The 17,042-nt window shown below is 39.0% G+C and overlaps 1 protein-coding gene across 9 annotated transcripts in view; it reads left to right on the top strand.

Annotated features, from left to right (window-relative positions):
- The window catches only part of LOC121315828 (SAM and SH3 domain-containing protein 1-like), a 356,703-nt gene that overhangs the window by 325,335 nt on the left and 14,326 nt on the right, over positions 1-17,042 (top strand). For 6 of the 9 annotated variants that reach the window (XM_041250299.1, XM_041250297.1, XM_041250304.1 and 3 more), the window contains 8 exons: positions 4,705-4,837; positions 5,202-6,055; positions 9,798-9,872; positions 10,009-10,140; positions 12,071-12,206; positions 14,110-14,279; positions 14,528-14,737; positions 16,252-16,429. In XM_041250299.1, the coding sequence (XP_041106233.1) occupies positions 4,705-4,837; positions 5,202-6,055; positions 9,798-9,872; positions 10,009-10,140; positions 12,071-12,206; positions 14,110-14,279; positions 14,528-14,737; positions 16,252-16,429 (1,888 nt within the window). The remainder of the gene's footprint in view (positions 1-4,704; positions 4,838-5,201; positions 6,056-9,797; positions 9,873-10,008; positions 10,141-12,070; positions 12,207-14,109; positions 14,280-14,527; positions 14,738-16,251; positions 16,430-17,042) is intronic. The other 3 variants (XM_041250298.1, XM_041250302.1, XM_041250306.1) reach the window with 3 other exon arrangements.

The raw sequence follows: 17,042 nt of genomic DNA, 5'->3' as shown, positions 1-17,042 counted from the left end.
TATTTGGGACCTGTTAGTTAAATTCCATGGCACCTGAAGGGTAATTCCAGTTCATGGTGTGGACTTTTCTAAACTAATGGTGTGTCCCAGCACCAGTGTTCTAGGAGAATTACAGAAACATAGCATTAAAGAACACAGAGGGTGGGTTGGACTGGCAGAAAGGCTGAATACCTCTTTATTGCTAGGATATTTCAGGAGGTGGGTCTGAAGCTCACCAATAAGGCAAGGTCTGTTAGGACCCTGCACTGCTGCCAGCTGCAACTTTCATGAACTGGGGATGAAGATGACTTGATATGCAACAGAAATATTTCATGCATTCCTCCAGAAAAGAAAACCTATCCAGTGGGCTCGCTCTTTACTTTCTTCCAGCAAAACAAAAAGGCCCACTATCTCTTTAACTCCTATTTAGCACTGTGCACTGATTTAGTCAATGTGTTATTGCTCGAACAGCGGAGCCAGCTGTCTGCAATATGATGCAATGTTTCTATGGAAACCAGAGGGGGAAAAAAAACACAGAATCACTGAATTACTTCAGCCCTTGCCAAAATTATTAAAATTTGAGCCAATGGGTCTTCAGCATGGCTCCATAGACAGTTATTAGCAAAAGTGTCATGTAGAGTAGACCTGCAAGTTGTATTGGGAGGAGGGGTCAGATTATTATGTGTCTCAAAACAGTGTGGCTACTAGTGTCACATGTGATTTAAAATGCATGCTTTTCACAAGTAAGAATGAAGTTACTATTAATAAATATATAATATATAGTAATATCTTAAAATATATCGCGGAAAAATCACCTGTTTATATTACACAAACAATATAACATTATCTTTTTATTTGTGTAATAGAAATAATTGAATATGACATATAAATGTCGGTACACTAAAATGTGATATTTACAGCCATGTGATAAATATATTATATATATACACACAAACACACACAACACACTATTATATATTATATATATATATATATATATATATATATATATAAAATGAAGTATATTCTATATTTCACGTCACATTCGAAGCTTGAGTCAAATTACTCATGAATGTTAACTGAATGTATTTAATATTTATAAACAATTTTCAAAATGTGATTTGTAAACTAAAGATTAATAATCTGCCTGCTTTGTTACACAGACTGCCATGATGGTATATTACAGTTTAAAGAAAAACAATTGGTGGGGGGGGGGGGGGGGGGGGGGGGGGGGGGTGGGGGGGGGGGGGGTGCTTCTTTTTTTATTCAACTTGTTTAATAAAAATGTAATTACAAAAGAAAAAAGAAAATGGAATTGTGGGCTGTGCATTTTTCTTCTGTAGAGATCTGGTACAGATACAAGATATTACAATACTTATGCAAGAGAGCACTTTATATAAATGGCAGAACATGGATATTGTGCCATACATTGGTTCCTGGGTAGTAAGTGTTATTTCCTAATTGCTTATGCCTCAAAAGTATAGAAAATGGCTATTATTCCCCACAAACTTTGCTTTTGTGACCAGGACAGTGATATTTTGAAATGTACCTATTTTCCAGAACATTCCACATAGATTCAGTGCTGAGTAAACTTGGAGTAACTTCTAGAACTTTCTAGAACTTTCCAGTAATATAAATAGTAGTATAAATACAGGGGCCTTAAGCCCACCAGTTCAATTTAGTTCAAGCTGCGTAAGTGGATACATATCTGCATTTTTCTGAGATGGCATCAAGAGGCTGCAAGCATCCGGCAGACGCATTTTGCTATGTCTGTGGCCAATTTATCAAGACAAGAGCGAAAAAGTACTCAGTGGAAGCATCTGCTAAGATGTGTGAGGCCTACAAGGCATATTTCGGCATGCCTGTCAGGCACCTCATTTCACCTGCGAGCACTGCAAAAAAACTCTGGAAGGTAAGATGGACAATTGTTGCTCGGAATTTTAAGTTATAAAATTTGTTAAAATTTTAAAAATTGTAAACTTTTTAAAATTGTAAAAGTTTTTAATTTTAAAATGTTTTACAATTTTCAGTGTTATTGAAAAAATATATCATATATGAAAAATGTTGCGAGAATCTCTTACACATTAGTCATGGGTGAAATAAATGTATTTTTGTAGGATGGTACAGAGGGGAAAAGAGAGCCATGAAGTTTGCTATCCCAAGAATTTGGCGGGAACCCACTGACCACTCAAGCAACTGCTACTTCTGCATGGTGGACCCTTCCAAACGTCAGACTGGCAAGAATGCACCTGCTATCACGTATCCGCACCTTCCTTCATCCATCGCCCCGGTGCCACTCCTCCGGAGAGAGAGCAGCCGTCTTTAGAAGAGAGCAGCAAGTCAGAGAGCGAGGAAGACGTTGTAGATCCAGATGACAATTTCAGAGGTGGAGCTGAGGAGAGAAACCCATACTACCCCAACCAAAAAGACCTCAACAACTTGATTAGAGATCTTGGTCTCACCAAGTCCAATGCCGAGCTTTTGACGTCTAGGCTCAAGCAGTGGAACTTGTTGGATGAAAGTGTGCAAGTCGCAGATCAGAGGAAGCGTCACCAACCTTTTTCCAGCTTCTTCACCCGTCAAGATGGGCTCTGCTTCTGCCACAATGTGACCAGTCTGTTCGAGGAATAGCCTGTAACCAGAATGAGTGGCGCCTCTTCATTGACAGCTCATCCAGGAGCCTCAAAGCCGTGCTGCTCCATAATGGTAACAAGTACCCGTCTCTTCCCCTGGCTCACTCGGTGCACCTCAAAGAGGATTACAACAGCATCAAGACCTTGCTGGACGCCTTGAAGTATGATGAGTATGGCTGGGAGGTCATAGGAGACTTCAAAATGGTGGCATTCCTGATGGGTCTCCAAGGCAGTTTTACCAAGTTTCCCTGCTATCTTTGCCTTTGGGACAGCAGGGACACCAAGGTGCACTACCACAGGCGGGACTGGCCACAGCGGACCGAGTTCTCTGTGCGGAGGAACAACGTCAAGTGGGAGCCACTGGTGGACCCCCAGAAGGTGCTGATGCTACCACTGCACATCAAAGTGGGCCTTATGAAACAATTTGTCAGAGCTCTAGATAAGGAGTCGGCAGCCTTCAAGTACCTTCAAGACTTCTTCCCTAAGCTGTCTGAGGCAAAGGTCAAAGCCTGTGTCTTCATCGGACCACAGATAAAGAAGATCCTGGAGTGCAATGAATTCCCCAAGAAGCTCACTAGTAAGGAGAAAGCGGCTTGGAACAGCTTTGTCGCAGTGGTTCGGGGCTTCCTGGGCAATCACAAGGCCGAAAAGTATGTGGAGCTGGTTGAGACTCTGGTGAAGAACTATGGCTCAATGGGCTGTAGGATGTCCCTCAAAGTCCATATCCTTGATGCTCATCTTGATAAATTCAAGGAGAACATGGGAGCTTACTTGGAGGAACAAGGCGAGCACTTCCACCAGGATATACTGGACTTTGAGCGCCGCTACCAAGGACAGTATAACGAGAACATGATGGGAGACTACATTTGGGGGCTGATTCGTGAAAGTGATTTACAGTATAATCGTAAATCTCGAAAAACTACTCACTTCTAAATCTTTTGTAGTCATTTTTGTATTACTTTAGTATAAATTCATGTTAATTTGGATTCATATGTTGTTTTTTTCTGACTTTATGTGAACGAAAAGACACAAATTCGGCCGTTTTCTCATTGGAAATAGATACATTTCAAAATATCACTGTCCTGGTCACAAAAGCAAAGTTTGTGGGGAATAATAGCCATTTTCTATACTTTTGAGGCATAAGCAATTAGGAAATAACACCTACTACCCAGGAACATAAATTGTGTTACATAATGTTCTCTATTTTTTGTGTTTGTGTTCTGGCCATTCAATGTAGACATCAATGACACTACAAAAAGTGAGACGATAAATATCAAGGCAATTCCACCACTGGAATACTGCACCTATTCACCTCTGTTAAACCATATTATAGAGAAGAAATGAAAAGCCTATTTCCCATGATATTTCTTCTGCATAGGGACACTGATTCCTGTGCTGCAGATATTCACAATTCCAACTGCTTGATCATTATGCTTGTACTACAGTACCAAAGTGAAAGGTTGTCTGGCTTCATTGTGACTACAACACACATCGTTGCATAAAAATGTCAAGGGATTTACTGCAACTTTTCTACCGGGAATGCATATAAATTAATGCACCCAGATGGACAATACTATCATATTACTCAGAGCTGCCTTAGTGTGGCTTGTCTTTGACTTTCTGAAAGTGACAGACACCTATACAAGGACCATTCAGAACCTTTTACTGTACTGTATGCATTTCCCAACATATACACCCCCCTTGGCATAGTACCATACACTTAAGATTGAACATAAAAATAGCACTATGCTGCGACAGGGTTTCTAAGGACTTCTAAAATAGTCCTGACTAATTATAAGCACTGCTTAAACATATAGATATACTATTATTCATTACTATTATGTGTGAGACACAGTGCAATTTGTAATTTTTTCCAAAGAATGTTTGTTTATTAGTCTCTGGAATAGGTGGTTTCGCATAAAAAAACATCAACTCACATTTTCATTGAAATGTATTGTTTTGTTTTATTACATACATTTCTTCATGTTGTAGCAATTGTACATGTTTTCTCCTTCGATGTTAGATACTGTATTTCACTCTCGTTTCTCCTTGGTTCCTGCATACTTATGCCTTGCCTCTGCTCGTCTTTCAGTCCCGAGAGCAGTCTGATGATGAAACGGAGGAGTCGGTGAAGTTTAAGCGATTGCACAAGCTGGTGAATTCCACACGTAGAGTGAGAAAGAAACTGATTAAAGTGGAAGAAATGAAAAAGCCCGGTACAGAAGGTATGGGCAACGATACTAGAAAGGGAACAACTCGCTTAGTTTCACTCTGAATGAGCTGTTACAGTAAAAACATGCTTTTTTATTAAGGTAAACATCGGTTGTGTTTAATTCAAGCATTGAATAATTTGTACAAATTTTAAGTTCATTGCATACAAATATAGTGAAGTTTGCCCTCCCTTGATAAATACATTCCATTTGTATTATTTTTTTGGGGGGGGATTTTGAAGGCAAATTAAGTGTTAATAAATGTATTCAAGTCACATTTATGTGATCATATGAAATTAATAACCTGTAAATATACAGGGTGAGAGAGACAAGACCATGGCTCAGTTTTGATTTGTTCTTTTTGTCCCTTCCTGTGCAGATCTATGTTTTGAGGGCTCCCCCACGTGCGAGTCCAGCTCTGCGCTCTACACTGGGGTGCAGAAGAAACCCCATCTCCCACAGGAGGATTCCTTATCTCCCCTGCACCAGCTCTCCCTAGAGGAGGACTCAGACAGCCTGACTACCTCGCAATCCTCCAGCAGCCTGGACACCTGGTCGGGCCACAAGCTGGTCAAGACCTTTGGCAAGTCCAGCAGCAGTCATGCCCTTATCTGGCCGTCCAAGAAATCTGGAAGCGGCTCTTCCTTTTCCTCTGGAGTAGAGGGTTGTGGTGAGGAGGACCAGGTTCAGAAGGTGTCTCGCTCCATGACAGACGGAGAGATGAGGAGGGCCTTCAGCCCGATAAACCATGGGGTAAGTAGTGAGAGCATTTACGGCTTTTATGGCATGACCAGGCCCCGGCACCGCTTGCTGGTGTCTCTAGAGGAAATCCAGAAGGTCAAGAAGCAGGTGCGTCTCAAGAAAATGGACACATACTCCTATTCAAGGCACGTGCCTTTGCCCACCCTAGCTCACAACGACCTCCAGCTCTTCCGGGAGAAAGCCAAGGGGAATGGTAGCGGAAGCATGGGCTGCGGCATTCCTAACCGCAAACTGAGGTGTCGGACGGCTGTTAGTGAGTTTAACATCACCTACTTGGTGGAAAGGAGCCTCTATGGACACTTGAACTGGTCCCAGCTGGTACGGCCGGTGGCGGACAGGACACTGAGCAAAGCCGACCGGCATGACCTTCGGCGCTGCCTGCTAGAGGAAGAGGGGGAGGCCGACAGGAAGTGGGCGGCAACCGTGGACCGTTGCACGAAAAGGGTGCTCTTACGCATTCAGCAGAAGTCTGTGAGTCTGTGAGGGGGTCCCACCCAACCCCTCTAATTAGTGTGGCATTTCATTTTCTTACAAGGTTGCAGAATAATTGTTTCTTTAGGTTCTGTGTTGGGTACTCACACTATTTATTTTCTTTGCTTTTACGTTGTATTCAGGCCAAACTAGGAAGTTGTTTACTGAGAAGTGTCCTGACATACTGTATGGCAATGCACAGGGTCTGTGTCAGTGTAATTGATTTGATAGTTGTAATAGTTGTTTTCATGATGTGAACCAGTGTCTAACCAGAGTAGGACTGAGATAACTTGAACTCAACATATTGAGCCCATCGGTGAAAGTTTTCCGTCTGTAGGAGGAATTCCGTCAAAATGGTCTGTGATTCGTGTAGAAGTGTCGATTTTGGGGGGGGGGGGGGGGGGGGGGTTGGGTATGTATTTATTCATAAAAACACTATTTTTTTTTTATAAATAAAATAGTATATTAATATTGTTAACTGTAACTTGATTGAGAAAAAGTTCTTGTTGAACTGTAACTTGATTGAGACCGTAGGCGCCTAACCCATAATGCACAGGGGAAGCAAACTATTTTGCCCCTCTGCTTTTTTTTGCTCAGTGTATACACACTATTATTCTATGTATTGCTATTAAACGGTTTAAAATGTAAGAATAAAATAAAACAAAAAACAGAGTCATTCAGAAGATGCCAGAAGTCCCACATTGATAAAAAAAATAAAATAAAACGCACCCTACACGAACATTAGTTTGACCCATAGTCCGCACTGCACCATTAACAACATCGGAGTAGTTTGGAGACTACAAAAAATAATTAATTAAGTAAAGGCTAGGCAGTTGTTAGTTTAGAGAGAACACAACAATTGGTTATTTATTTATTTATTTATTTATTTGTTTATTTTTAAATATGGAAGTTAGTAGGTTCATGTTGCTGCGGGACCGTGACCAGTTTTAAGTTCAACACCAACTCTAAATGAAATGTTGTTACTGTTAATGAGCACTAGTAATAATCTGAAGCAGTGCTATTACAAACAAACTTGTTCTTTATTGAATTGCATTTTCAGCTTTCATAGGGAAACTTGTTGTGTAGGTGACGACTCATTCAATCACACCAAGTAGGAATTTGCTTGCATCATTTAAGATATTTTTCATGTCAGGTCATGTGTATCAGAGACGACAATAGAGTCAAAGTCCTTTCGCAGTCCGTGTCATCTTACTTTAAAGGCACGTACCTGAAATCACAAGGTAATTAAAGTATGGTTGCTTATATTATTCTCCCCCATTTTAATGATATAAAACAAGAAACAACTCTTGACTGATCTTTCCTGCAACTAAGTTTATATGATTGAACTTTTTTTATTCAGCAGAATGAAGTCAGTGTTTTTATAGTAATTCAGTGCTTCTGACATGGCAAGTGTTTTCAACTGCCTTAATTACGGAAGACCTGCAAAACAACAGTGCTACACTTGCTCTTCTTTGCCTGTTTAACACTTTCCTTTAATAAAATACATGTGGGAATTCCTTTAATAAACTACATGTGGGAATTCCTTTAACAAACTACATGTGGGAATTCCTTTAATAAACTACATGTGGGAATTCCTTTAATAAACTGCATGTGGGAATTCTAGGTGCAGCACTGTGCAGGGATGCCATTGGTACTGGTTATGCCATTTGGTGCTACTTGCTTGTATTTGTAATTAATGCATGCTCAGTAAAACCGTAACTTCAAAACAGCAAGGTCTGCTTGGTTTCTTAGAGCTTCTTAATAGTAAAATAAAAATAATAAATGTCCCTCTCTATGCTCGGGTCTTAATCCTTTTGTTTGCCCCCCACTTTTTAACAAAGTTAGGTGCCTATGATTGAGACACAAATTCTTGGGCTATTGCTTGTGACATTGATTAAAATACTGAATTGTTGTACTGCTTTTAGAGTGAAACATTCACCTGTAGGAACCAAAAACTTGGTGTTACTGAATAAGAAAGGTTACTGGTCCAGAGCTTATCTATACTCAGAGTGAGTATAATTTAGATATTTGTTATCATACAGTTAAATAAACTGTTAATGCAAAAGATTTATTTTTATTTTAAGCAGAGGTTGTATATTGTATTTGCAGCTGAGGTTTTATAAAAGTAATAAGTGAAACATACATGTAAAAGGATTGATGAGTGACATTTCAAAAACGATGTTTGTTAACTAGCCTCGTGTGATTGTGTCAGGTTGATACACTCTGTTGTGTGGTTGTTCAAGAAAGCCAATACAGCTTAAGCCAAAAATGCATTTTGTTACCCAAGAACAAATTATCTGGCCTCATTGTGCTGTCTGTAAACCTTGGTTGATGTTTTGGGTAAAGTTTTTCCAATAGCAGTTTATGTAGAAAAACATGTTGTAGAAAAAGCTGATTAGAGGTGGTTAGATCATGAAAAGGACTGTTATTGGAGCAGAAAACCAGAGCATTGGATAGCTATTGAGGTTAGATCAGCTGCCCCAGGTGCTTCTGTATGTTTATGATTAATTTCTGTACATACAATCAGGCTGGGCTAATGCTGAGGAAGGCAGTTGTTCACTTATACATGCTGTTTTATATATATTTTTTTTTTATTTTTATTTGTTACCCCGCTACCTTACATCTCTGTTAAACTCCTGATGGAAATCAGTGGAGACCAAACAAAACTCTTCTACTTGCACTATCACTGTTCATCGTTTATACCAAGGTATTGAGAGCTGGCTTTTTATTCTGCAACCTTGAGGAAACTCAAATGCCCTTGTTGTATTCAGTGGAAGTGGTCACTGTTCTTTGCCAAGTCATTCATTTTTATAATTTTGTTTGTTCCTGTTTTACCTACAGAAATTTGCATGAATTTACTGATGCAGATTTTTTTTTCCTCAATATTTAAAATGTTATTTTTATGCATGACCATTCCATTGAATATCAAATGTTATTCCATCTGCAGACTCAATGCTCTTTGGTCAATGCTGCTGCAGTGTTTTTGTTTCACGGTACTAAACTCTGGAAAACATTGTCATTGTCTACAAATCGAAAGGAAAGCTTTTTTTAAAATTGAAGATTTAGTTAGCATTAAACTAAGTTTATATTGCTTCTGGTTCAGAGCTTCTCCAGTTCCATCTTTACATTTTGGAATGTCAGGTAGAGGCCTTAGAGTCAAGTGCTTATTTTTAGTTTCCCGGACAGCAAAACCAACTCAGTTAGGATGACCTTTTATCTGCTGTCATTATTTTCAAGTCTGCTGTGTCGTGGATTAGAGAAAGTTTAGAGAAGACAGCAACAATTTAACCATCAACTCTGTACAAAGTCCTGCTGCAAAGTAGAGACCTCCTAATGTATTCAAAGCTGCAAGAGCAATTATAAACTGTCATAGAATGTGATGTTTATAGAGATTTGTAGTTTGTCAAAGTATTTTTACTTGGTAACCACAGAGGCCACCAATTAGAGGAAATGGCTTAAAAAAGACAACTATTGAGTTATTTAAGACCCTTCTCTTGTCTTACCATTTCTCACTATCGGTGTGCTGTGTACATTATTAATCTTGGGTGTTTGTTTACTTGTAAAACTATTGGTGTGATACCAATCAAAATGAAACATTGCATAGAACTGACACAAAGTCACTTCCATTGTACATGGCATGAATCGTGGTTCTATATCACACTTTGTTTTCAAGGGTGTTAACTGTTAAATGTGAGGTGATCTATTGGTTTTGTTTTAACAAAACGGTTGCTCTTGTTTCCAGAGAACCTGTAGCTTTGGAGGGTTTGACTTGACAAATCGATCACTTCAAATCTTAAACAATGACTCTGAACAAACAGTGAGTATGGTCATTATATTGTCAGGCTTGAGTGGTGTTTTTTTTTTTTTTTTTTTTTTTTTTTTTTTATGTATATACAACTGTTAGGGCTTAATATTCGAGACGTGACCTTCCTGTTTGATTCTGTGCAATACAGGAGGCAATACACAGGGAAGTAATGAAGTCTCCCACCACATCCCGGCTATCTCTTGGTAAGAAGGTGAAGTCTGTGAAAGAGACTATGAGGAAACGAATGTCCAAGAAGTACAGCAGCCCTCTGTCTGAACAGGTTAGTCCTTCTCTTCATAAGCTTGCACAGAGCCTGGGATTGATTTCACTTGACCATCTAGTGATCCAGCAGCAATCGTGTGCACAATCATTGATCATCAGGCATAATCTTTGGAGAGTTTGAAAGCAGCTGTAATTTTAACTGAAAGCTCTTCAGTTTGCATGTCATAGCTCCCTGCTCATTGCTCTATTGTAACATTTGGAATTTAGTTGAACCAGGCACTGGAATTCATGAGCAAGAAAACTGTAATGCTGTAGTAAGACCTCTGTGAATGGTTTGGTGCCTCCATGAAGGTGAGTATCCTGGTTGTAGTGCAATAAAACAAAACAAAAAAAAAACAGTTCCAAAACCAATGGTATTTGAGGTTTATATGTGTGTGTGTGTGTGTGTGCGTGCGTTGATATGGTTATGTAAATAGCATTACACTCACCATTTCGATGAAAGTCCATACACTGTGGAGCTTTAAACACTGAAACATATTTCTGCAGTTGCAACTGTAACAGGTAGCGTGGATAAGCAACACTAGGTTGAATACATCAGGATACAGAAGTCCCAGGTCGTGTTCTTTACAGACCTTCGTGAGCAAAGACATTGCATTGTCGGATTCCTGAGCGTTAAAAATAATCTCAATGTGGTGTACAAATAAATCGTACTGCATTTCAGGAACTCTGCATTGAAATTCTTGATTCAGCTTCACAAGTGCTTTCCCTTTAGTATATTAAGAGTTTTCAGTTTCAGATAGGAAGCAGCTTGGAGTGTTTCTGTACTTTTCTGATTAAATTGACTGTCGATCTCACTTATATTTCTCTTGGAAACATTAAAAAACGTAGGATTCTGGCTGTGCGAGTCCCATAAAAATGTTCCATTGTTTTTGTCAGGCACTTTTTTCTGAATGTTGGCATTTGCAGGTTTAGTTCATTAACACAATTTTTAGCTTTTAAAAAGTAGCCATAGAACTAACTTTTCATCTGTTTAAACAACTCTCTACGACACTTACTGCACTGGCTAAATCAATGTTTTTCCTCTGCAAAAAAGTGCTAGCATAAGATAGCATAATTTAAAAAAATGTGCAGTTTTTCCACTAATTTACTACTGCAGCTGGACTTAAACATTAAGAAGACACACGCGCCAGTCCTTAACTGCACCTTGTGGGGGAATGTGTGCAAACCGAGTACATGCGCGTCCATAACTCCACGTTATGAGGAAATACGTTCAGTTTGTGAGTGTCAGTGACAGAAAGTGCAAACGCAATACATTGATAAGCAGAAATCAATATTTTGGAGATGATTATTGGAGGGACTAGTGCCCTTGCTCCCCCTTGTGCACACCCCCTGCCAATACCTGACTGGAAAATACTTTTTTTCTGACTTCCTGGCGATTTTTCTAAAGGCTCCACTGTAAATAGCAGACTTGGTGGGCCTCCAGGAGGATTAACTCAATAAACTACCCAGGTAGGGATCATGTTTAATCTCACCAACGCCCTGTTAAATCTGACCAATCCCTGTCCACAGAGTTTGTGTCTTTACAGACCTATTGTTGCTTTTTTAAATGTTGCACCTTTGCCGCTGTCCCAGCTGCACTGTATCCTGGTAGAACTTACAGCACGCTCAACACTACAATATTGTAATGACCCAGCGGACTTATTGATTGTTTGTCCTTAGTTATTCATAACCATGGGGGGTATGTTACATTTTATAATGAAAAACGTTTAGTCTAATATGAACATTTTAATTTTCTGAACTTTATTGAACTTTAGTGCCATCTGCTGGTGGATGCATATCATAACCTCTTGCAGAAGAACATATCTGTGTGGTTGTCACACCTTTCTGCTGAAAGTAAAAATGTTTGTGAATTTATGCATTGTTTAACATTTTCACTGTCAGTGGAAACAGATACTTAATCAATACATTATCTTGTTTTCCATGGGAAGGAGTCAAGTCCTGATGGGATGCCCAGCTCCCCTCAGTCCCCGCAGCCAGGCACAGATCCGCTGGAGAAGCCCAAGCTGAAGGCCGGAGGGTCTGTGGAGAGCCTGAGGAGCTCGCTCAGTGGGCAGAGTTCAATGAGTAAGGGTGCTGTTGTGTGCAGTCTAACATTACCTGCACTGTCTCAGTGGTCAACACATGCCTAAAAGCTTTGTGGCTAAAAGCATTTCTAAAACTACAGAAATAAATGTTTACATGAATTACACTTAAATACAACATAGTCATTACAATAATAGTTATAATTTTCAAAATTAATTAAACCTTTACCACAGTTACACATAATTGACTGATTTAAGAGGGGCCCCCTTTTGTTGGTGTATAAGGATGAACACTCTAAAGCAGGTGTCGGCAAGTGGCGGCCCAGTTGAGGTTTGGTGGTGGCCCCTCTGAGTTTCTTTATCAATGTATTACATTTTAAAAAACATTAATTAGATCTGCCGCCTTGGCATTTACGCAGACAGCTTCTGTGTTGTTGTTGCTGGAATGATTTTCTCACACCCCACGCAGTATGTCAGTGGTTGCTAGGCAACAGTTCCAAGGCACACAGCCAAGGTCACGTGGATGTATATAATCAATGTTTATGCAGTAACTGTATGCCAAGTGCTGAGTCAGCAGAATGACAGAGGTGCAGTTGACCAAATTAAATAAATTGTTTGTTTTAATTTGCTAATAGATTTTTTTTTTCACTTGCTGGGAGCAAAATGTACAATTTAATAAGCATATGTGTTAAATAGGAATAGATTTTTTTTTTCTTTTTTTTTTTTTTTTTTTTTTAAATAAATACTGTATAACACTACGTAACACAATTTTTGTTCCTGGTTAGTAAGTGTTATTTCCTAATTGCTTATGCCTCAAAAGTATAGAAAATGGCTAGTATTCCCCACAAACTTTGCTTTTGTGACCAGGACAGTGATATTTAAAAATATCACTATTTCCAATGGGAAAACAGGCAAATGTGTGTCTTTTCGTTCACATAAAGTCAGAAAAAAACAACATATGAATCCAAATTAACATGTATTTATACTAAAGTAATACAAAAATGACTACAAAAGATTTAAGTAAATACAGTATAATCGTAAATCTCGAAAAACTACTCACTTCTAAATCTTTTGTAGTCATTTTTTTCTTTTCAGAAGTACTCCTGAGTGCTGGCATTTCATACCCTAATAATTTAGCTTTTGGTTATTTTTGTTGTTTTGTTTAGCACACTTACTGTATTTAGTGAGGAGAGGCACACCCATGAACCCAAAAAGACAGCTTTATGTAAATGTAATTATTTCACTTTGGGTGTCCCAAACCACAAGATTGAAACATGTTCTTTAGATCAGATTTTTTATGTTTTTTTTACCACTATTTTCACCTTTGGCTTTTAGCCTGACTTTCACTTACTTAACAAAACATTGGTTGAAAGGGAAAAAAACTGTTATAAGAGTCATCAGAGCTGGTGTAGTGTTACATTTAATGCAGTGTTTGCTTGGCTGCTGTGTCCTAGGCTCATAGAATCCTGCTCAATTTCTTGGTAAACTAAGATTCAAGTGGACAAAATCCCCCACCCAGTTCAAAAGTCTCTCCTTAGAACAAGCCCAGGGTTCTGCATAACACAATGGATAACATAACAAGGGTGTTGCCTTCAAGATTAGGTTACATAGATGACAAAAAAAAAAACACATTAAAGTTACTCAAATGTTGTGCTTCTTATTTTGTACATCTGTTTTTTTTTTTTTTTTTTTTTTTACAGGTCCTGCCCAATATGTAATCAGAAAACTTTTAAAATTCAGACTGTGTTAATTAAAAAAAAAATCAATATGGTTCGACAGCTAATTAGTGTTAACTGTAAATGTGAGCAAGAGCTTGAATTTAATTGTTAAAAGTTGCTTTCATTTCATGTGGTTTAGTCAGAATTTGTACAGAATAATAGAGCTTGTGTGGTGCCGTTTAATGACAAGGATACAAGACTGACTGCTCTTTGATCTTCCTATTGCAGGCGGTCAGACGGTGAGCACAACAGACTCCTCTGCTAGCAACAGGGAGAGTGTGAAGTCTGAAGATGGTGATGATGAGGAGCCCTCCTACAGGGGTCCATTCTGTGGCCGAGCCCGGGTCCACACAGACTTCACTCCCAGCCCCTACGACTCCGACTCCCTGAAACTCAAGGTACACACCCCATTCACCCCACTGTTTTCTTTCAAATGTAGGAATAAATGTTTCTTTCCTAAGTGCTTTATTAAGTTATCTAGTCACGCAGGTACATGGGCATGTGCTGCAGTTTACAATATTAGCTAACCTATCTTTGGAAAGTATACTAAAAAAAACAATATGTACTTAATAGAAATTAGAAGTACTGTGAAAAGTGTGTGTGTGTTTGTCATTTTAAATCCAAAATGTCCTTTTCTAATTCTCAGAAAGGAGATATCATTGACATAATCAGCAAGCCTCCCATGGGCACCTGGATGGGTCTGCTGAACAACAAGGTGGGGACGTTCAAGTTCATTTACGTGGACGTGCTGAGCGAGGAAGAGGAGAAGCCCAAGAGGCCCGTGCGGAGGAGGAGGAAGGGCCGCCCCCCCAAACCCAAGTCGGTGGAGGACCTCCTGGAGCGAATCAACCTCAAGGTAACACCGTGAAAACATTTTGACACAAAAGTACCGGTATCTTATTTTCAGACATACTGTGAGAAGAAACTGTTTTTAGTATCCTGAAATAGCTATTATATTTGAATTAGAAAACTACAGAAATTATCCAGGAAGCAGATGTGTCTCTGAGTCCAATAATGGGTATGAAAACAAACACTGGGCTTCCTGGGCTTATCCTGTAACATTAAAAATAGAAAGAATGTGAACAGGGTTTTTGTATTAAGTTGTTTAAGCTATTCAAGATACAGTAATGTAGTCGTTGCCAAAAGGTTTTTTTCCATTCCTAATTTGAAAAGTCAGCTCTGCAATGTAAGGAATATTGAAATGGTTAAACGGTTTAAAAATTGAAAAGTAGCAGCAGGGAAAGCATATGTTTACAGTTAATAATATGGTTTTTGGGAACCCAAAAGTATTGTCAGCTAGCTGGTCTTGGTTGAGAACATTAATCATGATGCTTGTGGTTAGGTTATTGTTCACAAGGGTAATGTAATTGTTAGCGTTTGGACCTGCAGAGCTCTTAAACTTGAAGCATTTTGCATCTGTGCCACATTTACTGTACTTACATTTTTGGAGAACGCCTATTACTGCTATTTTTAATGCATGGTTTCTTAAGAGTCACAGATGCTCAGATTAATATAGAATTCACAGACCTAAATGAAACGTTTGATGAAAAAGACAAAAAAAAAACCAAACAAACACAGCAGGTGGGTGGGAAGGAAGAAGGAAGAATGCCTGACCTGTCAGCGTGGCTATGCAGAAAGACATGCCCCTATTTTTATTCACAAACCATTATTTTTTGTTGTTTGTTTAAGATACAGCAGGATGGGTATGATTTCAGTTGGTGGGTTGTGGTGTTCTGCTGAAGACTCTGTGTTATAACAGTAAAGGTGTGGGAAGTTTTATATTTCTTAAAGTACATTATCAGTCTGAACACTTTAACCAAAATTACAGGGACTCAATGCTTAAAAAAGCAAACACACAGCAACCGTTTGAAAACCCTGCTGCTCTTGTGATATACTGTGACTCCAAAAGAAATCCCAGGGATTTGTAAAATCCCCAGTGGTATAGGAATGATCAGTCACATCTTAGATAGTCTCTTTCCTTCTGGACTTTATTTGGTATTGCTGGTGTAGCTAATGTTTGTTTAGTGGCTGGAACAATGGGTTTATGAATCTGTAAAATGCAGTTCAAATGTACAAAATTCTTTTTAAAAAGCATCACATGCAATCACAAAATGGAAACATTGCAAAAATAACTAGTGAGCCTATTGGTGAATAGAGCATATGGTCTACAGTTTACCATAAGGACATTTGTCCAGGTTATCTCCACCTAGGCATTTATCAATTTGTGAATATGAAAAAAGCCAGTATAAACATATAATGAGGAGGATTTCTACTGTTTGGTCAATTTTTGATTGCAGCAGAGGTGACTGCTATTGTGCACAATGTGTTGGCTAATCCTCTGAATCACCTTGTTGTCACACCATCCCCCAGGAGCACATGCCAACTTTCCTGTTTAACGGCTATGAGGATCTGGACACTTTCAAGCTGCTGGAAGAGGAGGATCTGGATGAGCTGAACATCGGTGACCCTGAACACAGAGCCGTTCTGATGACTGCTGTGGAGCTGCTGCAGGAATACGACAGTAAGGGATCACAAATTGTTGGGAAAGGTAGCATACCCTCAATCCCTGTCTTCACATAACATTAAAAGCATTTCAGTAAGTTCTGAGACATAAAATGCAATTTTTCAGTGATGTAGTTAAATGTATATATTTATTTTTTGTTTCGATTGTGATACAAGTTTTTTTGATTTTCTTTTAATTAAACTGAACATGTAAGTTTGTCCTGTTGACTGTGCCTGTTATGACGAGTTACCTACCTATTAGATTATATTCTAATATATATACATACACACACACACACACGCACACACACACACACACACACACACACACACACACACACACACACACACACACACACACACACACACACACACACACACACACAGTGCCTATAGAAAGTCTACACCCCCTTGAACTTTTTTCATATTTTGTTGTGTCAGTGCCTCAGTGTTTCATGCATTTAAATGAGAATTTTCTTATAACTGGATAAGTTTCCACCCCCCTGAGTTAATACTTGGTGGAAACACCTTTGGCAGCAATTACAGCTGTGAGTCTGTTGGGATAGGTCTCTACCAACTTTGCACACCTAGATTTGGTAATATTTGACCATTCTTTATAAAACTGTTAAAACTCTGTCAAGTTCCTTGGGGAGCATTGA

This window comes from Polyodon spathula, chromosome 5 (assembly GCF_017654505.1).
Source record: "Polyodon spathula isolate WHYD16114869_AA chromosome 5, ASM1765450v1, whole genome shotgun sequence".
Lineage (NCBI taxonomy): Eukaryota > Metazoa > Chordata > Actinopteri > Acipenseriformes > Polyodontidae > Polyodon > Polyodon spathula.
Note: the sequence above shows the minus strand (reverse complement) of the source record. Positions and strands in the feature narration are given on the sequence as shown.